The sequence below is a fragment of the Stegodyphus dumicola genome, chromosome X1 (assembly GCF_044657685.1).
Source record: "Stegodyphus dumicola isolate Sdum_Otavi_A_Nest chromosome X1, ASM4465768v1".
Taxonomy (NCBI): domain Eukaryota; kingdom Metazoa; phylum Arthropoda; class Arachnida; order Araneae; family Eresidae; genus Stegodyphus; species Stegodyphus dumicola.
The window spans coordinates 90,908,530-90,926,470 of NC_140780.1; the positions used below are offsets into that span (position 1 = coordinate 90,908,530).

General features: G+C 31.3%; 1 protein-coding gene across 1 annotated transcript in view; it reads right to left on the reverse strand.

Annotated features, from left to right (window-relative positions):
* LOC118191984 (uncharacterized) overlaps positions 1 to 17,941 on the reverse strand; it is a 405,620-nt gene that overhangs the window by 31,971 nt on the left and 355,708 nt on the right. Inside the window, exon 14 of the mRNA XM_085808716.1 lies at positions 17,650 to 17,888. Within this exon, the coding sequence (XP_085664842.1) occupies positions 17,650 to 17,888 (239 nt within the window). The remainder of the gene's footprint in view (positions 1 to 17,649; positions 17,889 to 17,941) is intronic.

The following is a 17,941-nucleotide window of genomic DNA, read 5'->3' on the forward strand; positions in this document are numbered from 1 at the left end:
AGACACCTTCCAATAGACAAGTAATATATACTAGGAGTAGAAAAATGGAGACACCAAGACCTCTGCCACTGAAGAATTTAGGAACATGCTTAGACGAAATCAGCAGGCTCGGTAAGCTCTTGGCGAGACCTCAGTTCAGATGTTTGGGAAGACTGGATATCGGGAACCGTACACCAGGGATGAGTTGAACACGCTCGTGGTTCTTAACCGCACACGTTGATAAATGTAAGATAGGCATAGTTCACAACCCTAAAGGGCTAGATAAAGCCACAGGACCCACCGGAAGAAAACTTTTCTTTCTCGGGAAAAACAGCTCGGCTGACGAATTCCGGAGCTTCGTAATTTCATCCAAGCAAGAACTTCCCAAAACAGTTCCGTCGATAGTACCCTCAGAAGAAAATATTGAAAAGCACTGCATAATTTCCCGTCCTTTAATCCTCTGGGGCACAGTGTGTCCGGTGTGGACACACCTAAAAATTTCCTTCTGTACGCACAGAAAAATTGAATGAAAAATGATTAATAGGTTACTATAGGTCACTCTGACCCTTCTTTATTTATAGTAGATGGCAGCTCAACACAAACCAGTCCATATATTTTAGCCATGTTTAGTTTTTTAAGAACCTCATTTTTCAAAGAAATCTTCCAGACTTTTTTTAGGGTATAAAAGGAATTGTTTGAAAAGAAATTTCTATGTTATTTTTTGGCTGTATGCTAATCTCCTTAATATTAGTTTTAAATTTTTACCTTGAAATCTTGCCTAAAATCAAACGGAGAAACCCTAGGTATGCCCAGACCGCGCTCACCGACAACTAGGACAACTGAGAGTATGTATTCTTTGTTTCTGCGCATCTCATCGGTCAGTTCATTCACAACAATGCTCGTTTCAGCACTCTTTTCGAAGCTCTATTCAACCAGTGTGTGCCCACTTTGGGCCCGCCCACAGAATTAATCGATAAGTGCTATCTTCACAAAATTTTACTTGCGTACTCCTTTAGGCCTAATTAGATTGCCTACCTTATTTTTTTTAATTTTTCTTTTTTTAATGAAAACTCTAACTTTATAAGGTAGCGTGCCGGAAAGGGTTAAGCTCAGATGCTTATGTATTGCTGCAAGTATTACGGCCATCGACATTCAAAAGGCGTTTTTGTTGAGCCATAATTGCCAGTGACAAGCAAAACGTAAATGATGAGATCACCCAAAACCAAAAAATGGTCTTGCCCTCACGAAAAACAGTCGAAAAGTCTATTAAATTTTCATTCATTAAGATTCCAAACAAAAACCTGATGATTTTCATCATTCTCTAATCTTTTTCCTACGTACCCCAAAATCGATGAAATTAGAGATATTTCAATTTTTGCTGGAAAAACACCTTAATATACACTGAAGAAAAATTTTCAAATGATCTGATGATAATAAATGGTATAAAAAAGTTTTTAAAAATTTTGACAGCACTTTAAATGCCAACCCCCTCAGTGTTTATTTTTTTTTACTTCTTAATGTTTTCAGTAACTTACTAAAAATCAGCGTAAATGAAAAGGAATGTAATTAAATATGACTCCAATTATCAACAAACTCTGTTTATGTGTATAAACTGATTTATTTAAATACAAAGTGAAGTTGGGAAAAAATTTTTTCACCTTTGAACTGGCAAGTTTATCTATATATATTACTTTATTTTGAATTTATATATATATATATATATATTGAGTTCAGCAAATATTTTTATGTGCATTATCAGTCAACTATGTTATGCTTATTCAAACATTGAAATTATTTGTGATAAGAGACGAATAGAAAGAGGTGGTGTAAAGAAAGTAATCAAGTTTGACTATAGCATTATTGAAATAGTGCTGAAAAAACATTAAATTCTTTAATTAATTAAAATTAACCTAAATTAATTTAAAATGCACTTTATATACGAAACCAAATACATAAAATAAGAGAAGAAATCACATAGGCTGCTGAGGGGTTTTAAATAAAATGTTTTATGACTGTTAAAATTTCAAATTTTGCTTTTTGAAAAAATGAATAAAACGACAAATTAATATTATTAATATTGATTATAAGTGTTTTAGAAAATATATTATAATTAATTCATGCATTCAAATTGTTTTGAGCGTGTTTTAAAAAACAAAAACAGGTAAAGAAAAATTCTACTTGCATTTTAGGATTTTTTTGCGATATTTCTAGCCAGATAAGGCTTTAAACAAAAGCTTGTAATTTATGTTCATATTAATCAATTGAGCAGTACTAAGTTTTATTTTATATATATATATTGAAATTCAGTAATAAAATTTTTTAAGAAATTTGAATTGATTTAATGACGATTTAGGCAGTTTACATTCTTTAAACTGCGTTTTCTCAGTTTATAATTTTTCAATATATACTTTTACTTGGTGTCCTAAAACCTTTCGTCTAAAAGAAACTGCTTTGTCTAGAATGCACTAATGCTCTCTCGCCTTTGCTTTTCTTTGGAAGCGCGGGAGAGGATCTGGGATTGCTGCAATTTTTAAGTTTTTCGAAATATGCAGTAAACACTGTTTCTTTCGACCTGGTCATTACAGGACTGACGTTTTCACTGTTATCTTTTCAAACAGAAATTTAGAAGTCAGATTCTGTTCGTAAGCTTCTTTTTCTGTCCTGTTATTTTTTGATAATGTTCGCATTTTAATGTTTAATTTTTCAAATATCATTATTAGAAATGATGGAATTACATTATCTGGCAGACGATATGCTTACAACCGGGATCGTCAGACAAGATTAAAGTCAAATATTGAATTTCTAAATCTTTTCCACAAATAGATTTAACAAACATATTACTAGCCTATTATGTATCTACCTGCAGATGTTTCTGCTTTAGACATTACTTCAGTGAAAGAACTGTATTCCGGAGAGTACCCACCCCAAATTATTATTTATGCGAATATACAAATGTATTTATTGAGTGAAATTTTATCCCAAGTAATTTCTGTCTGCGTAATGTCTTTGTTGAACGCAAATTACGCGTAAATATTAGTCAAAGAGTAAACAGAAAATGTAAGATAGTATTTTTCTTCTTGCATTTGCATTTTCTTGAAAAAATTACTTAAGGTAAATTAAGTGCACTTTTAAAGAAAATGCAAGATGGTCGTGTGACTGGGTGTTAAGAATGCAATAATACAGGAAATAAAGCAAGCAACTATAGTGATAAAATTTTCACAAACCCAATCCGGTAAAAATTCATCATTTTTAAAGAAAAAAACGTGAATTAAAGATAGTGTCATAAAGCTTTTATGTATAGCATGAGTTATTGGTGATTGTTAAATGAAAATTTAAACAGGGAGAAAACAGAGGAGATTATGCAAGCATCTTCAGATTTTTTTGGAAGTGATAAACATGCCGGTTTGTTTCCAGTTCCAGAAAGGAGAAGAAAAATCGGGAAAAAAAAAACATTTTTTTTTTCAGTGTGTACTCGACTCAAAAAATCGAGAAACGCGGACATTAATTATGCACATTAAGTTTACAAACAGTTCATTTAAGAAATATCTCACTGATATTTGTTGAGGAGAATTCTTTATTTCCTATGTACAAAGAAACAAAATGTTTTAGAGTTTATCACTGGTAGGCTTTCAAATAGTGAAAAAGGTCAAGCATTATTGCCTTACATGCTCACATAAAGGGATGTTGTGTATTGCTCTTGTTATAAATAGTTTACTTCAAATTTGCCTATATTGTGATTTAAAAAATAACACTTTAGCTTCTCCGCAATCACGAACTATCTCGAAATCACCTGCAAATGGTAAGGTTCAAAGCTCAAAGTTAATGGATCAAGTAACATAAGATCAAATTGAAAAGGAAGGGACAAGATGGAAATTAATTTTAGAAAGATTGTTTTATATCATTATGCTTTCACCGGGAAGAAATTTCTTAAGGGCGATCAAGAGATGTTAGAAAACCCAGTAAATGGGAGCTTTCTATGATATGTTGAGTTAATTGTATAATGTGACCCTTGTTGAGTGAATATGTTCAACGAGTAGAAAAACCTAAAAGACCGGTAATGTAGCAAGGACCATTCAGAATGAAATAATTACAGAGCCTTTTGATTAAATTATTTCTGTTATAGAGAATAGGGAGATATCACACAATTTGGAAAATAGTCTTACTCAATTATTGCTTTATATATTACCTGATCTTGGAAAATCTTTTGTAGATTGGCGTGGAAAGATAAACGATAACGGAAAAAAAACATGTAAGGTTAAAAAAGTGGGACACAAGCACATGTTTAGGAAACCGAAGAGCTCGCTACACAGCTTGCTGTGATCTTAGAAGGAACTTTGTTGTTAATAATGTAGTTAAAAATCTTTAACAGTTACAATAAATGTTTTGTATAATTGTTGCTGTGATGAAATAAAAATGGCATGGTGAGACAAAGCTTGTTTACTTTATTTTCTGCATCCAGGAAGCACTGAAAAATTCTGACTAGTTATGTGCATTTGACGCTGAAATCATTGTGTGAAACAAGATGGGAAGCAAGAACTAAAAATACTGAACTATTTAGTAAGAACTTAAGAATACCATTTATGCCTTAAAAGAGCTTAAAAGATATAAAAAGAAAACTCTGTTCATTTTAGTGAGACATAAAGTTTGTTAAAACAAATTACAGCATTTAAATTTCTTTTATGCCTTATGATCTGAAATACTATTGTTATTAAAGTCAATAAAAGGAACACGGGATTTAATAGGAAGATATACAGTTTGACATTACAGTGAAACTTAGAAATGCAATCAAGAGTTCCAGGTTAGAGGATATAATAAAAGGCCATAGAAGAAGCAATTGAATTGGTTAGATCTTTAGGAGTATACAGCTTAGTTATACTAGGAGTAGAAATTTAAAAAAAGCAAAATTTTTTAAAGTAGGGAATCAAAATCTAATATGAATGAGCTTTTTAAAGCTTGACATAGACACCGACCTTAAATTTTTTAGAGAAAGACATAATAAATCATTGCTATAACTTGTTCCCTGCTATTTGTGTCGTTAAGAGTTTGTCAAAAAAATCTGAAAAGCAAATTGTAAAAAACTTGCAGATATTCTAAGGATCGTATCATCAGGCGACGAAATTGCATTAAATAAGTTCTGTCTTTCAGTTTACCACAAATTTCCAAAAGTTGTGTACGGTTTTTCATTACATATAAGTAAACAAATTTGAAAGCTCTCTCTCTCTCTCTCTCTATATATATATATATATACAACATATACTTTTCAAATATTTGAAAGATATATATATATATATCTTTCAAATATGTCAGTTGCACTGAAAGTGCCATCGTTTACAAACTCGGTTAAATACAGCTTTTCAGAGCTGAAGCGAATAAGAAAATATTTACGATCTTCAATAAATGGAAAATGTTAAGAAGTATTTTTCTAATAAAAGAAGAAAGATATTGTACTTTTCTTGGGCAATGACAAGTTAATTAAAACGGTTAGTGATCAAGAAGCGAGAAATGTGAAGATTTAAATAAATAAGGCAGGAAAAAAATTCCCCCAAAGGGGAAGGAAATCAGAAAACAAAAGAAAATATTATGCTTTTATATGTTGCAAAATTATGAGAACACGAAACAAATTTTATAAAAAGATACAAAAAGTAACAGAAAAAATAAATTAGACAACATGCTTTAAAGTAAATATTAACGACATAGTATTATAAAAATCTAGAAAAGATCAGAAGAAATGTGACGTAAAATGTAATAAATTGGAGTAAGCTTCTTTTTTCGCGTGTTTTCAAAATTCTATGTGCTTAAATTGTTATGTTATAATTTTAAATTTTATAAAAATGTACTAGATTTTATAAATTTTAGATTTATGAAATGTACTAGTTTTATGAAAAATATTAAGAACTTTAATCTTGTAGATTTTTATTGTTCGTATGTTTACTATTTGGACTCAAAAAACTGTTAATATACAAGATATGCTATAAAAGTACCTATAATTTTTATTTTCGAAATAAATTCATTAGTGGTTATGCATTTTATCATAGTCTGAAACTGTTGTAGAAAATACAGTCTTAAACTGAACGCCTTAGGGCAGCAATTCTCAATCTGTAGTTTTCTTAGCCTGCTCTTATGGTCCTTCTAGATTTCTAAAGTAGATAAAAAATAAATTCCAAATTCAGCATATCACAATTATAGCTGAAATTCTTAGAGCTTGGGAATTATACAATCGTCTGTCACTTTTTCTCTCAAGATTGACATTTTATGAAATTTATTACTGGTTATCCTAGCTTCAATCTCCCCACTCTAGGCTTAGCAACAAAAGAAGGATTTAAAGCACTGCGACTGCAATGCTTGTTACCAGCATACATCCAAACAAAAAATAGCTATGCAAAAAGCGGGAGATTCCTCCATCTCATGAAAGTGAACTCCAATATTAATTTAAATTTTACTCAATAAGATAAGAATTATCCAAATTCTAACAACCTTGAATTATCAAAAAACGAATGCAAATTTTCTTATATAAATTTAATTAGTTAGTACTTATATAAAACTAAACAAATTTTCACTAAATATATTTTCAAAATAAGGGTATACTGAAGTAACATGTGCCAAAAAATTGCTTTCGAAGGGTATAAGAGTAAGGTGGTCTGCAGAGCATTCCGGTATATAAAAGTAGTCCCCCTTGAATGAAGTTTGAGAAATGCTGCCTTAAATGGGTCTTTGCACTTTTAAAAGGCCATCCATCGGCCTAGCGATAAAGTCACTTAACCCTGGTAGATCGAGTCCCGGCGAACGGGCTGGCTGGATGGTCGTTTTCATGGTTTTCCGCATGTATAACGTATATACGAGCCAGTTTCCCTAAGAAAATCTTCCGCGAAGGCATCCCTTCCCTTATGTAAATAGCCCTCGAATGCCAAACCAACTCCTAAAAAGAACTGCCCTGATTGTATATTTATATTCTTTTAAAACTCTCAGAAATCAGATATTTAAGTTTAATATTTCCTTGAGTAAAGACTTTTGATTCCAAATGCCTAGTGCATAATATTGAAACAGCATCCAGACCATACAGAATATAATTATACCAGCAAATAAAAATATAATTGAGATTTAAAAGTCTAATACAATGTCATCCTAGTTTTTAGGTTTTGGCAATCAACTTGACTGCAATTTAAAAAAAATATTGGCAGGATACAAAATCATAAATATTCACTAAAACGTTTACAACCAAGTTTGAGTGAATATAAGTAAAGGTAACTAAAGTTTTTCTTCCCCCTAGCAGTAGCACTTGGTATACATCATTCACCAGAATAAAAACACTCTGGCGAAAACCGAAAACATAACAACAAAAAAAAAAAAAAAAAAGTAGGAACACGAAGTAATGAACCGCAAACGAACAAACATATCGGTAAAAAAAGTCAATTACTCTGCAAGGCTTGAAACTGTATGTAACTTAAGTAAAGAGTAAAGAAATAGATTACATTTAATTTGGATAAAACAGACTGATACGTTTTGCTAGGTGAAACTGTGTGCTAGTATTTCCTTGACCTAAGGTTCCGAAAGATAAGAATTCTTAAAACGCAGAGCATTCTGACAGAAAATTTGAGTTTTGGTGATTAAAATCCTTATTTGTTTTTAGTTAGTTTTGTTTAAGCTATATGGATTTACTTGTTAGTTGTAACTTAATAATTTTCCTTTTTGGATGTATGGAATCAACTATATCCCTCCTTCTAAACCAAGAAGTACAAGTAAGTGCAGATTGTAATTTTATTGAAACATTTGAGGAATCATTTTCTATAAAACAATGAAATTTTTGGAAATAATGAAGACACAGTGATGTACATAGGGGTGTATTTTACTTACACAATCTTTAATAAATTATATTTCAGTAATACAGGTAATCCTCGATTTACAGTGGTTCGATTTACGGATTTTTACCATACACTAATGTGAAAGAGATTCGCATTCAGTAGAAATCATATTTCAAAATTTTAATTGTTTGATTTTTCTGGTATCAGTATGCAATAATGCATGGTACATACGGTGCATGCTGCAAAATGATAAATCATATAAACACAATATTCTTGGTTGCAAATCGTACTGACAGAATTTAGTGTCTTTCTGAAGAACATTCCGCTAGCGAAAGTTCAATAAATATTCATGCCAGTGCTATTTGCCCGCTCTTCTTGAGCTATATTTAAAGAGAGACAAATTAATAAATTTGTTTCTGCAATATACTTCTACTTAGCGACTAGCTCAGGTTCAGTGCTTTGCGCGCTCTTTAAGTCTGCAGTATTTTTAATTGTGTGCGTTAATGACAAGGGCTTGAACCCATTATGTTTTTCACTTTCTATGCAGTATTCAATAAATTAAATGAGACATTTGTCATTTTGTTATAAAATAGGTTTTGCAAAGAAGGGTTTTGTATGAGTATAGGATATTCTAAGTCTTATGAGCGCAAAAAGGTAGGCTATGCTATTGTAATGCTCATAAATGTTTGTAGTTTAGGGTGTATTAAGTAGGATTTTAGACTTCTGATGATTTCATCCTACAATAGGTTTATCAGGATATAAGTAATATGAAACGGAGAGTTCAAGGGCAGAAGGCAGAGCAAGTCCGTACGCGGAGGTGCAGCAGACAAATTAATAATAACATTTGAGGAATCATTTTCTAATAACATTCTCTAATAACATAACATTTTCTAATAACTGTATGTAACTTAAGTTTCATACAGTTAACAAATAGTGTCAAGTTTGTGTGTCAAGTTTCTTCATTTAACTGATAAGATGACGTTAGACTTTGATAAGAGATTATCTTTGATTTTCCCAAGGTTCTGTGTTAATCAATGTTTAGCCTTTGTATTCTTTCTTCGTTTTCCAGCTGTTTTACTACGTATATATATGATGGTTATTTCCTAGGTACAGTTAGCAAAGCTCAGTCTCAAATTTAAAGATTGATTCAGAAAGCCTTAATTTTAGGTGTAAATTTTTTATGTTTCAGCATAATTTAAACCTTTTAATTTCCTATATACTCGGAATTTTACCTTATTTCTTGTATCTTCTATTCATAGTACCACATTTACTTTCTGTAATTTTAATTACATTACTAATTTTTATTTTTAAATTCATTTTACCCAGGTTAGTTTTCGTACTTGTTAGCAAATATAGGGTGCGGCAGCGTTCATAGCGTAATCTGACTTGCGTAGCACAATGACGTACTGCATGAATGCGCGCCAGCTCGTGCCGCATTCGTGTACTAATGAACTGCCATTTTGAGTGTGACAGTGATATGGATCATTGGAGTGCACAGCATCGTGCTTTTGCTGTTGAAAGTTATTTCAAGAATAACTACTCTGTTATTGCTACCCAGCGTCTATTTCGGCAACATTTCAACTTGGGACGTTATGGGAAAGTTCCAAATGGATGGACCATTGCGACAGACATTTCCAGGTAGAGTAATTTCCCGTTTTGGTGACATTTCCTGGCCGCCTCGCTCACCTGATCTTTCATGTGCTGACTTCGGGGGCACCTGAAGCAAGAAATTTTTCGAACAAGTTGTGCCACCATTCCTGAGTTGAAGGATAGTATCCGAACTGCCGTCGGCAATGTCCCAGGGAATACGTCCCGACGCCGCCTAGATGAATGTGTTGTGCAGAGGGGGCATCATATTCAAAAAGTAATCCATGCAATGGACAATGACTTACACATTAGTAAATGGCATACCTTTAACTATTAATTGACATAAGAGGTAATAAATAAATTACAGTTACTGCCTTATGCTGTGCTTTTAATATCCTACTATAAACGTCGCCGCACCCTATATTTTTAATGTTTACTTGCTATGTTTTACGAGTGTAATTACTAAAATACGTTTTTTTTTTGTTATATTATTCAATGTTAGATGTAATTTTTAACTTTTTTCGTGGTTTTTAACGTTTGTGATCTTCAACATATTCTGTATTTTAACTTATTTCTTATACTTTCTGATCATAACATGACCTTTACTTAAGTTTAGATGTAAAATTTTTAGCCGGTTTTGTACATTTTAACCTTCATAATATTCAATGTACCCTAATTTTTAACTAATTTACTATATTTTCGTACTAGTATATATATGACTTTTATTTGATTTCTTTCATGCATTTTAACATTCATAATTTCCAATATAGTCCTAATTGTAATATAATTCCTACATTTTCAGATCATATACGCAACTTGAATTTAATTTTAGATGTAGATTTTAACTTCTTTTCTGCTTTTTAACGTTCTTAGTTTCCAACATACTCTGAATTTCAACTAATTTGCTATATTTTCACGCTATGTACATGATTTACATTTAATTTATAGCTACTTTCATACGTTTTAACCTTCGTAATTTCAAACACACTTTTAATTTTAGCTTAATTCCTATATTTTCTGACAATATATATGAACTTTATTTAATTTTAGATGTAATTTTTAACTTGTTTCGTATACTTTAAACCTTCGTAATTTTTAAATTACTCTAATTTTGAACTTGTTTATTAAATTTGCTTACCATACACATCAACATTCTTTAATTTTAGATGTAATTGTTATATTTTTCTGACACTTTTTTCCTTCTACTTTCCGGCATACCCAAAATTTTAATTCTTTTTTCATAATTTTCGAATGTAATCACGCTTTTGATTTTACTATTTTAGCCAAATTTACATGTTTAAATTTTTTAATCATATAGATATTTTTCAATTAAGCATTTTATTTTATAACCTTTAACTACTATTCATATCAAATTCGTTGAATAACCCTTATTTAGTCTATATTTTATATTACTATTTTAATTTCCCAATTATACAATTTATCATTCTGTAGTAGTCTTACCATGACTAATTCTACTATTTTACTTCAGTATTAACGTCATTCAAAATTTCAAACTTTAACATTTCTTGCATATTTTTTTATATTTATATGTATTTCCTTAAAGTTTTTGCATCATTTATATCTGAATGCATGCATTTAAGCTCTTTAGTGTTACCAATGTTCAGTTTTGAATCTCGATTCTCATTAAGCTAGCTTGATAGATTCCGAATTTTTAGAATGAAACCTCAATTTTCATCTATAATTTTAGAGCCATATTCATATTTTCATGTACTTATACAGAAATCTTTCTTAGTATGTTGAACGCTTAATACCTTTTAATTCAGCATCTTTTGCTAATTGACTACATTCCATACCATTATTTTTAAGTTTTAAATGTTCCAACTAAGTAAATTTTTACTTTATTACCTTTTCTTTGCACTACGGATATATCAACCTTCATGAACAAATTTCATGAGAAGTTAACGATTATTTACGTTAAATGCATAAAAGAAATTCCTAAGTTAAACATTCTAGTATCGAATCAGAGGTGAATTATCCAGCGTTCAATGATTTTACCCATTGGTTACCATTTCATTTCCTGAAATTTTGTTTTATCGATATACTTTTATTTCTAGCGCATAATGTTAAAACATTTTTCGACAACTTAGTTCAGCTACAACTTAATTCACTAGACAATTTTATATATAGTCTATTTTTTAATTTCTTATACTATTATTTTCTTTCGTGAATGTCAGTTTTCATTCATTTATTTTCTTATGAACGCAATCTATGGTATGAAATGGTAATGATATATTTACAGAAGGAACCAAACAAAGAAATAATAAGAGACATTTTACCAAAATCTGTGCTACATTTTTGAATATTTTAACCTTCTTCATCCCGAATAGAGAAATTTCTTCATAAAATACTCATTATATCAGTTACATATTTCTTACTAATAACCATTTAGTGAATAATAACTCCTTTTTAATACAAAATTACGCCCAAATAAGTGTTCTATTTTCCTATTATTGTACATATAAATTTACATTATAGGAACTTTCTATGCGTTTTCGAGAACTGTAATTTAATTAACGTTGCTAAATATTACCTTTTTAAAAAGAGAAAAACTCCAAAGGCTATTTAAATCATTCATCTTGTACAGTATTTCCTCAGTACCGAATACCTATATCTTAGAACTGTTTTCTTATGAATCAAATACGAAATAAGCATTTTCCACTGTAGAATATTTAATGTTTTACACAAATGAGGATATAACCTTTATCGAATGTAAGGTATTTACCTAGAATTCCAACAAAGAAAATGTGCCATAGAAAGCAATTATTTACCTAAAAATGAGTCTTAACAGATTCTTATCGGCTTCAGATGTACTATCAGTGGCAAAAACTTGAAGCTAACTTCATCTAGCTTGTCAATATATACACAAAAGTCATGAATCATTTTGTAGTACAATTAACACATTAGATACATTTAATACTGATTAAACTAATTTTTATTAACTTTCAATTAGGATTCTGAATGATAAGTATATTTCTGCTACATATTATTAGATTAGTCACAAGAATTATTAAGGGAAAATGCAATTAAATATCCAAGACCGAAGTACACACTAAGAAAATTCCACTCATTAGGAACAGTAAAACTTTACCAGTATTTAAATGAAATGTAAAGTCTTGTAATGCATTAGTATAAAACCTGAGTAACAAATCATTTGCTATAAGCAGTAAACGGTAAAAAAGAGTAATCTTATGATAACTTATCAAAAGACTTCTGCAATAAGAGTAGGGTAAAGAGATATTCATTTAAAACATAATATGAAACAGTTGACAGCTAAATAAAGATACATTTCAATATAAATGAAACCTTTTTTTTATTAAAATACATACTAAAATAATTTTTTCTCACAAATTTTCTATTCTATCACATAAAGGTGACAATGAAATATTCTTTAAAAAATCATCACTGGCATAAATATCACAGCAAGTGTCTACATAAAGTTTTTGAGCAAGTCTTTTAAAGGTCATTGACAATATTGCTTTGTCAGCATTATTCATAGCTTTTTCCCGAATTGTCTCCGTCGTACAGGGGTGGCGACACTGACTTGGATGATCAACTGCACATCCCTCACAGATAAATACCTGGTTGAGACTGGTTATGTACTCCTCGTAAATAACATTAACATTCTGCACGCATTACTCTCAAGTTAAATATTTCAGCTGCTGGCATTTTAATCGCCGTTTTCTTATCTCATGTGGTAACACATTTTGAAAGAGAGCAGTTTGGATAGCCTGTGTTATTTCTCTGTATAAATCTAAAAGTATATCGGTCTAATATGAATCTGATTCAAAACAATGTGCTACGAGGCGAAAACCACCACAAAACCTTTTAAAATTTGTTGAAGAAATATATTGCGCGTTTGCACAAAATACCGCCAACTGATTATTGGCTATGAAGGATGCTTCGGAATACCTGAAATTAAAGTTTGGTAATATGTTCATGAGATCATAACCACTTCGCATGAGGCATACTCACACCCTCAAGAAAACATCCACAGTTGAAATTAGACTTTTCTGCAAAGTTCTGTATATGAATTCGAACATTATTATTTGTACTCACAACGATGGATAGACGAGACATCCGTTCCAATGACCAACAATTGTTCACTTTATCATGATTTCCTGATGACTGATAATGACGACTCAACCAGTCATCCTGCGGTATCTCGAATATCTCATCTTCTAAATGTGCTATATCTCATCTTCTAAATTAAGAATAACTGTTTCGAAGTACAATCCTTCAAGATTTGCTATGAAATGAGAAATCTAATGAGATGAGATGTTTCTAAACTACTTATTTATACTGTCATTTAATGATAAGTACGGACTATTTGATACATTAATCTCGTTAAGATTTCATTCTTTTAATCGATTATCGCCTTATTTATTCCGATAACATCCTGTTTTCAAGAATGATGCTAATATGTCCAACCCTACCATAATGATTCATCTAAGGTTAAACAGATGAGATAGTTGATACCACCTTAGGTTGGTAGACCAGCGATTAGGAAATGAGGGCCTGTTAAACTACCATTACTAGGATATGTACATATCCTAGTTTAACAAGTCCTGACTTCCCTAATCGCTGGTTTACCAACTTAAGGTGATATTAACTGTACCATGTGTTCAACCTTAGATGAATCATTATGATAGGGTTGGACCCTATCATGCATTTTACAAGAGAGAATTATGTGGCTCACATTTTGAGTCCGGAGCACGAATCGCTTCTAGTGATGAAAGCTGCCACGAATGTAGTCTGGAAACACGGTATTCCATCCCAGCCCGAACTGAAGACTGTTCAAATAAGTTTTACGTTTAGAAAAATTATATCTCCGCAACTGAAGCGTTCTCCTGATGAAATGGATTTCCATTTTTATGACGACATAATTATCTCCATAACCCCAAAACCGAATATGAAGAAAAAGACTTTTCCGTGCAAGAAAGCACATTTAGAAGATGAAATATTCGAGATACCGCAGGATGACTAGTTGAGTCGTCATTATCAGTCATCAGGAAATCATGATGAAGTGAACAATTGTTGGTCGTTGGAACGGATGTCTCGTATATCCATCGTTGTGAGTAGAAATAATGACGTTCGAATTCATATACAGAACTTGGCAGAAAAGAATTATTTTAAACTGTGTATCTTCCCTTGAGAGTGTGAGTATGACTTCTGCGACGTGATATGATTTCATAAAAAAATTACTAAAATTTAATTTCAAGTATTCCGAAGCATCCTTCATAGCCAATAATCAATTGGTGGTATTTTGTGCAAACGCGAAATGTATTTTTCAATAAATTTTTAAAAGCTTCTGCGGTGCTTTCAGCCTCGTAGCATATTGTTTTGAATTAGAATCATATCAGACCGATATAATAGGGGGACCGGAAAGTAATGTCGCTTTCTTACATTAAATTCACACGAATAACTTTTCAACACATTTTAATTTTTAATCAATAATGAAATAGCCTCGTTATCAACAACCTTTTGCCATCTAGTGTGCAGATTTTCAATACCCGGACCGATAAAAATAATTGGTTTTTGAGTAAAATATCTCAAGATGGCGTTTTGGTCATCATTCAAATTTTCAAATTTTTTGGCAATAAGAAAATGTTGTAGGGATAGGAATAAATGGAAATCCGAGTGTACGATATCGGGCGAGTGTGGTGGGTGATGCAGCACCTCCCATCCCAATTCATTCATTTTTTCCAGTGTCCGTCTTGCACAGTGCGGTCTTGCGTTGTCGTGTTGCAGAATAATGCCTTTTCTATTGACAATCGCCGGATATTTTTCGATTAAAGATAGGTTCACTCGATCCAATTCATCACACTAAAGATCTGCATTAAGAGCTTGTGCAGGTTTCAGCAACTCAAAATGAACAATTCCGCGAATATTCCACCAAACACACAGAAGAGCCTTTTGGGGATGTAAAACCTTTGTAACCCCTATTAAAATTGCTTTTCGCGTTTTGGATTATCATATAGAACCCATTTTTCGTCTCCAGTAATCAAATGATCAAAAAACGGTTCTGTATGGTGCCATTGAAGCAATACGTTGAATGTGATGGATCGGTTGGCTTTGTTCTCTTCGGACAGATTATAAGGGACTCAAACACCTGCTTTGCTTATTTTTCCATTCTGCTTTAAATGTTCTTGTATGGTCGACCAAGATTCGTTAAGAGTGTTTGACATCGATTTGATTCCACTTCTGCCCTTAGCATGTTGTTGTCGACATGCGCAGAAACGACATTACTTTCCGGTCCCCCTATTACTTTTAGATTTATACAGTAAAATAACACATGGTATCCAAACTGTTTTCTTTCAAAATGTGTTACCACATGAGATAAGAAAACGGCGATTAAAATGCCAGCAACTGAAATATTTAACTTGAGAGTAATGCATGCAGAATATTAACAATGTTATTTACGATGAGTACATAACCAGTCTCAACCAGGTATTTATCTGTGAGGGATGTGCAGTCGATCATCCAAGTCAGTGTCGCCACCCCTGTATAACTGTATAATGCAGACAATTCGGAAAAATGCTATGAATAATGCTAACAAAGCAATATTGTCAATGAACTTTAAAAGACTTGCTCAAAAACTTTATGTAGACACTTGCTGTGATATTTATGCCAGTGATGATTTTTTAAAGAATATTTCATTGTCACCTTTACGTGATAGAATAGAAAATTTGTAAGAAAAAATTATTTTAGTATGTATTTTAATAAAAAAAAAGGTTTCATTTATATTGAAATGTATCTTTATTTAGCTGTCAACTGTTTCATATTATGTTTTAAATGAATATCTCTTTACCCTACTCTTATTGCTTAAGTCTTTTGATAAGTTACCATAAGATTACTCTTTTTTACCGTTTATTGCTTAGAGGAAAGGATTTGTTACTCAGGTCTCATACGAATACATTACAAACTTTTACATTTCATTTAAATACTGATAAAGAAAAAAGTGTCAGAAAAATATAAAAAATACATCTAAAATTAATTAAAGTTAGTGTATATGGTAGGAAAGTTTAATAAACAAGTTCAAAATTAGAGTAATTTAAAAATTATGAAGCTTTAACATGTATAAGACAAGCTAAAATTTGCATCCAAAAATAAATAAAGTTCATATATATAGTTCGAAAATGTATGAATTAAGCTAAAATTAAAAGTATGTTTGAAATTATGAAGGTTAAAACGTATGAAAGTAGCTATAAATTAAAAGGAAATTATGTACATAGTGTGAAAATATAGTAAATTAGTTAAAATTCAGAGTATGCTGGAAAGTAAGAAAGTTAAAATCTACATCTAAAATTAAATTCAAGTTGCGTATATTGTCTGAAATTATAGGAATTATATTACTATTAGGACTATATTGGAAATTATGAATGTTAAAAAGCATGAAAGAAATCAAATAAAAGTCATATATATACTAGTACGAAAATATAGTAAATTAGTTAAAAATTAGGGTACATTGAATATTATGAAGGTTAAAATGTACAAAACCGGCTAAAAATTTTACATCTAAACTTAAGTAAAGGTCATGTGTATGATCAGAAAATATAAGAAAAAAGTTAAAATACAGAATATGTTGAAGATCATTAACGTTAAAAATCACGAAAAAAGTTAAAAATTACATCTAACATTGAGTAATATAACGAAAAAAAAAAAAAAAAAAAAAAAAAAACCGTATTTTAGTAATTACACTTGTAAAACATTACAAATATTTGCTGACAAGTAAGAAAAACGTCCGGGTAAAATGAATTTAAAAATAAAAATTAGTAATGTAATTAAGATTACGGAAAGCAAATGTGGTACTATGAAGATAAGATATAAGAAATAAAGGAAAATCCCGAGTATATAGGAACTTACAAGGCTTAAATATGCGGAAACATAAAAAAATTTACACCTAAAATTAAGGCTTTTTGAATCAATCATTAAATACGAGACTGAGCTCTGTTAAATGTACCTAGGAAATAACCATCATATACCGAGTAATATAGCTGGAAACCGGAGAAAAAATACAAAGTCTAAACACTGATTAACAAAGAACTTTGGGAAAATCAATAAAGATAATCTCTTATCAATGTCTAACGTCATCTTATCAGTTAAATGAAGAAACATAACACATTTCGTATCTGCTGCGCCTCTGCGTACGGACTTGCTCCTCGCTGCGCCTTCTGCCCGTGAACTCTCCGTTTCCTACTACTGATATAACTTCACTGTAAGTCGAGAAGAACCTGTAGAATAAAAAGATATATAAAATAAGGACCTTGAATTCTCCAAGAGTTGAAGCATCAACAACAGCAAGCATCCCGAGATAAATGCCCATGAAAAAATCAGCGCCAGCTAAATTGCACACTAAGAAGCGTGGAACATCCATCTTACTTCGCCCAATAATGAGAACTATTACAACTATTCCGTTTCCTAGCAGAGCGAGCAGAAACACCACCCAGACGCCACAACGAAGGCTCCACCACCCAAAAAGGTCTTCACAAGGCATGAAAGGACCTAAATGATTTTTAAATACATTTTAATAATTTTGCAAAACTTCGGTAGGAATT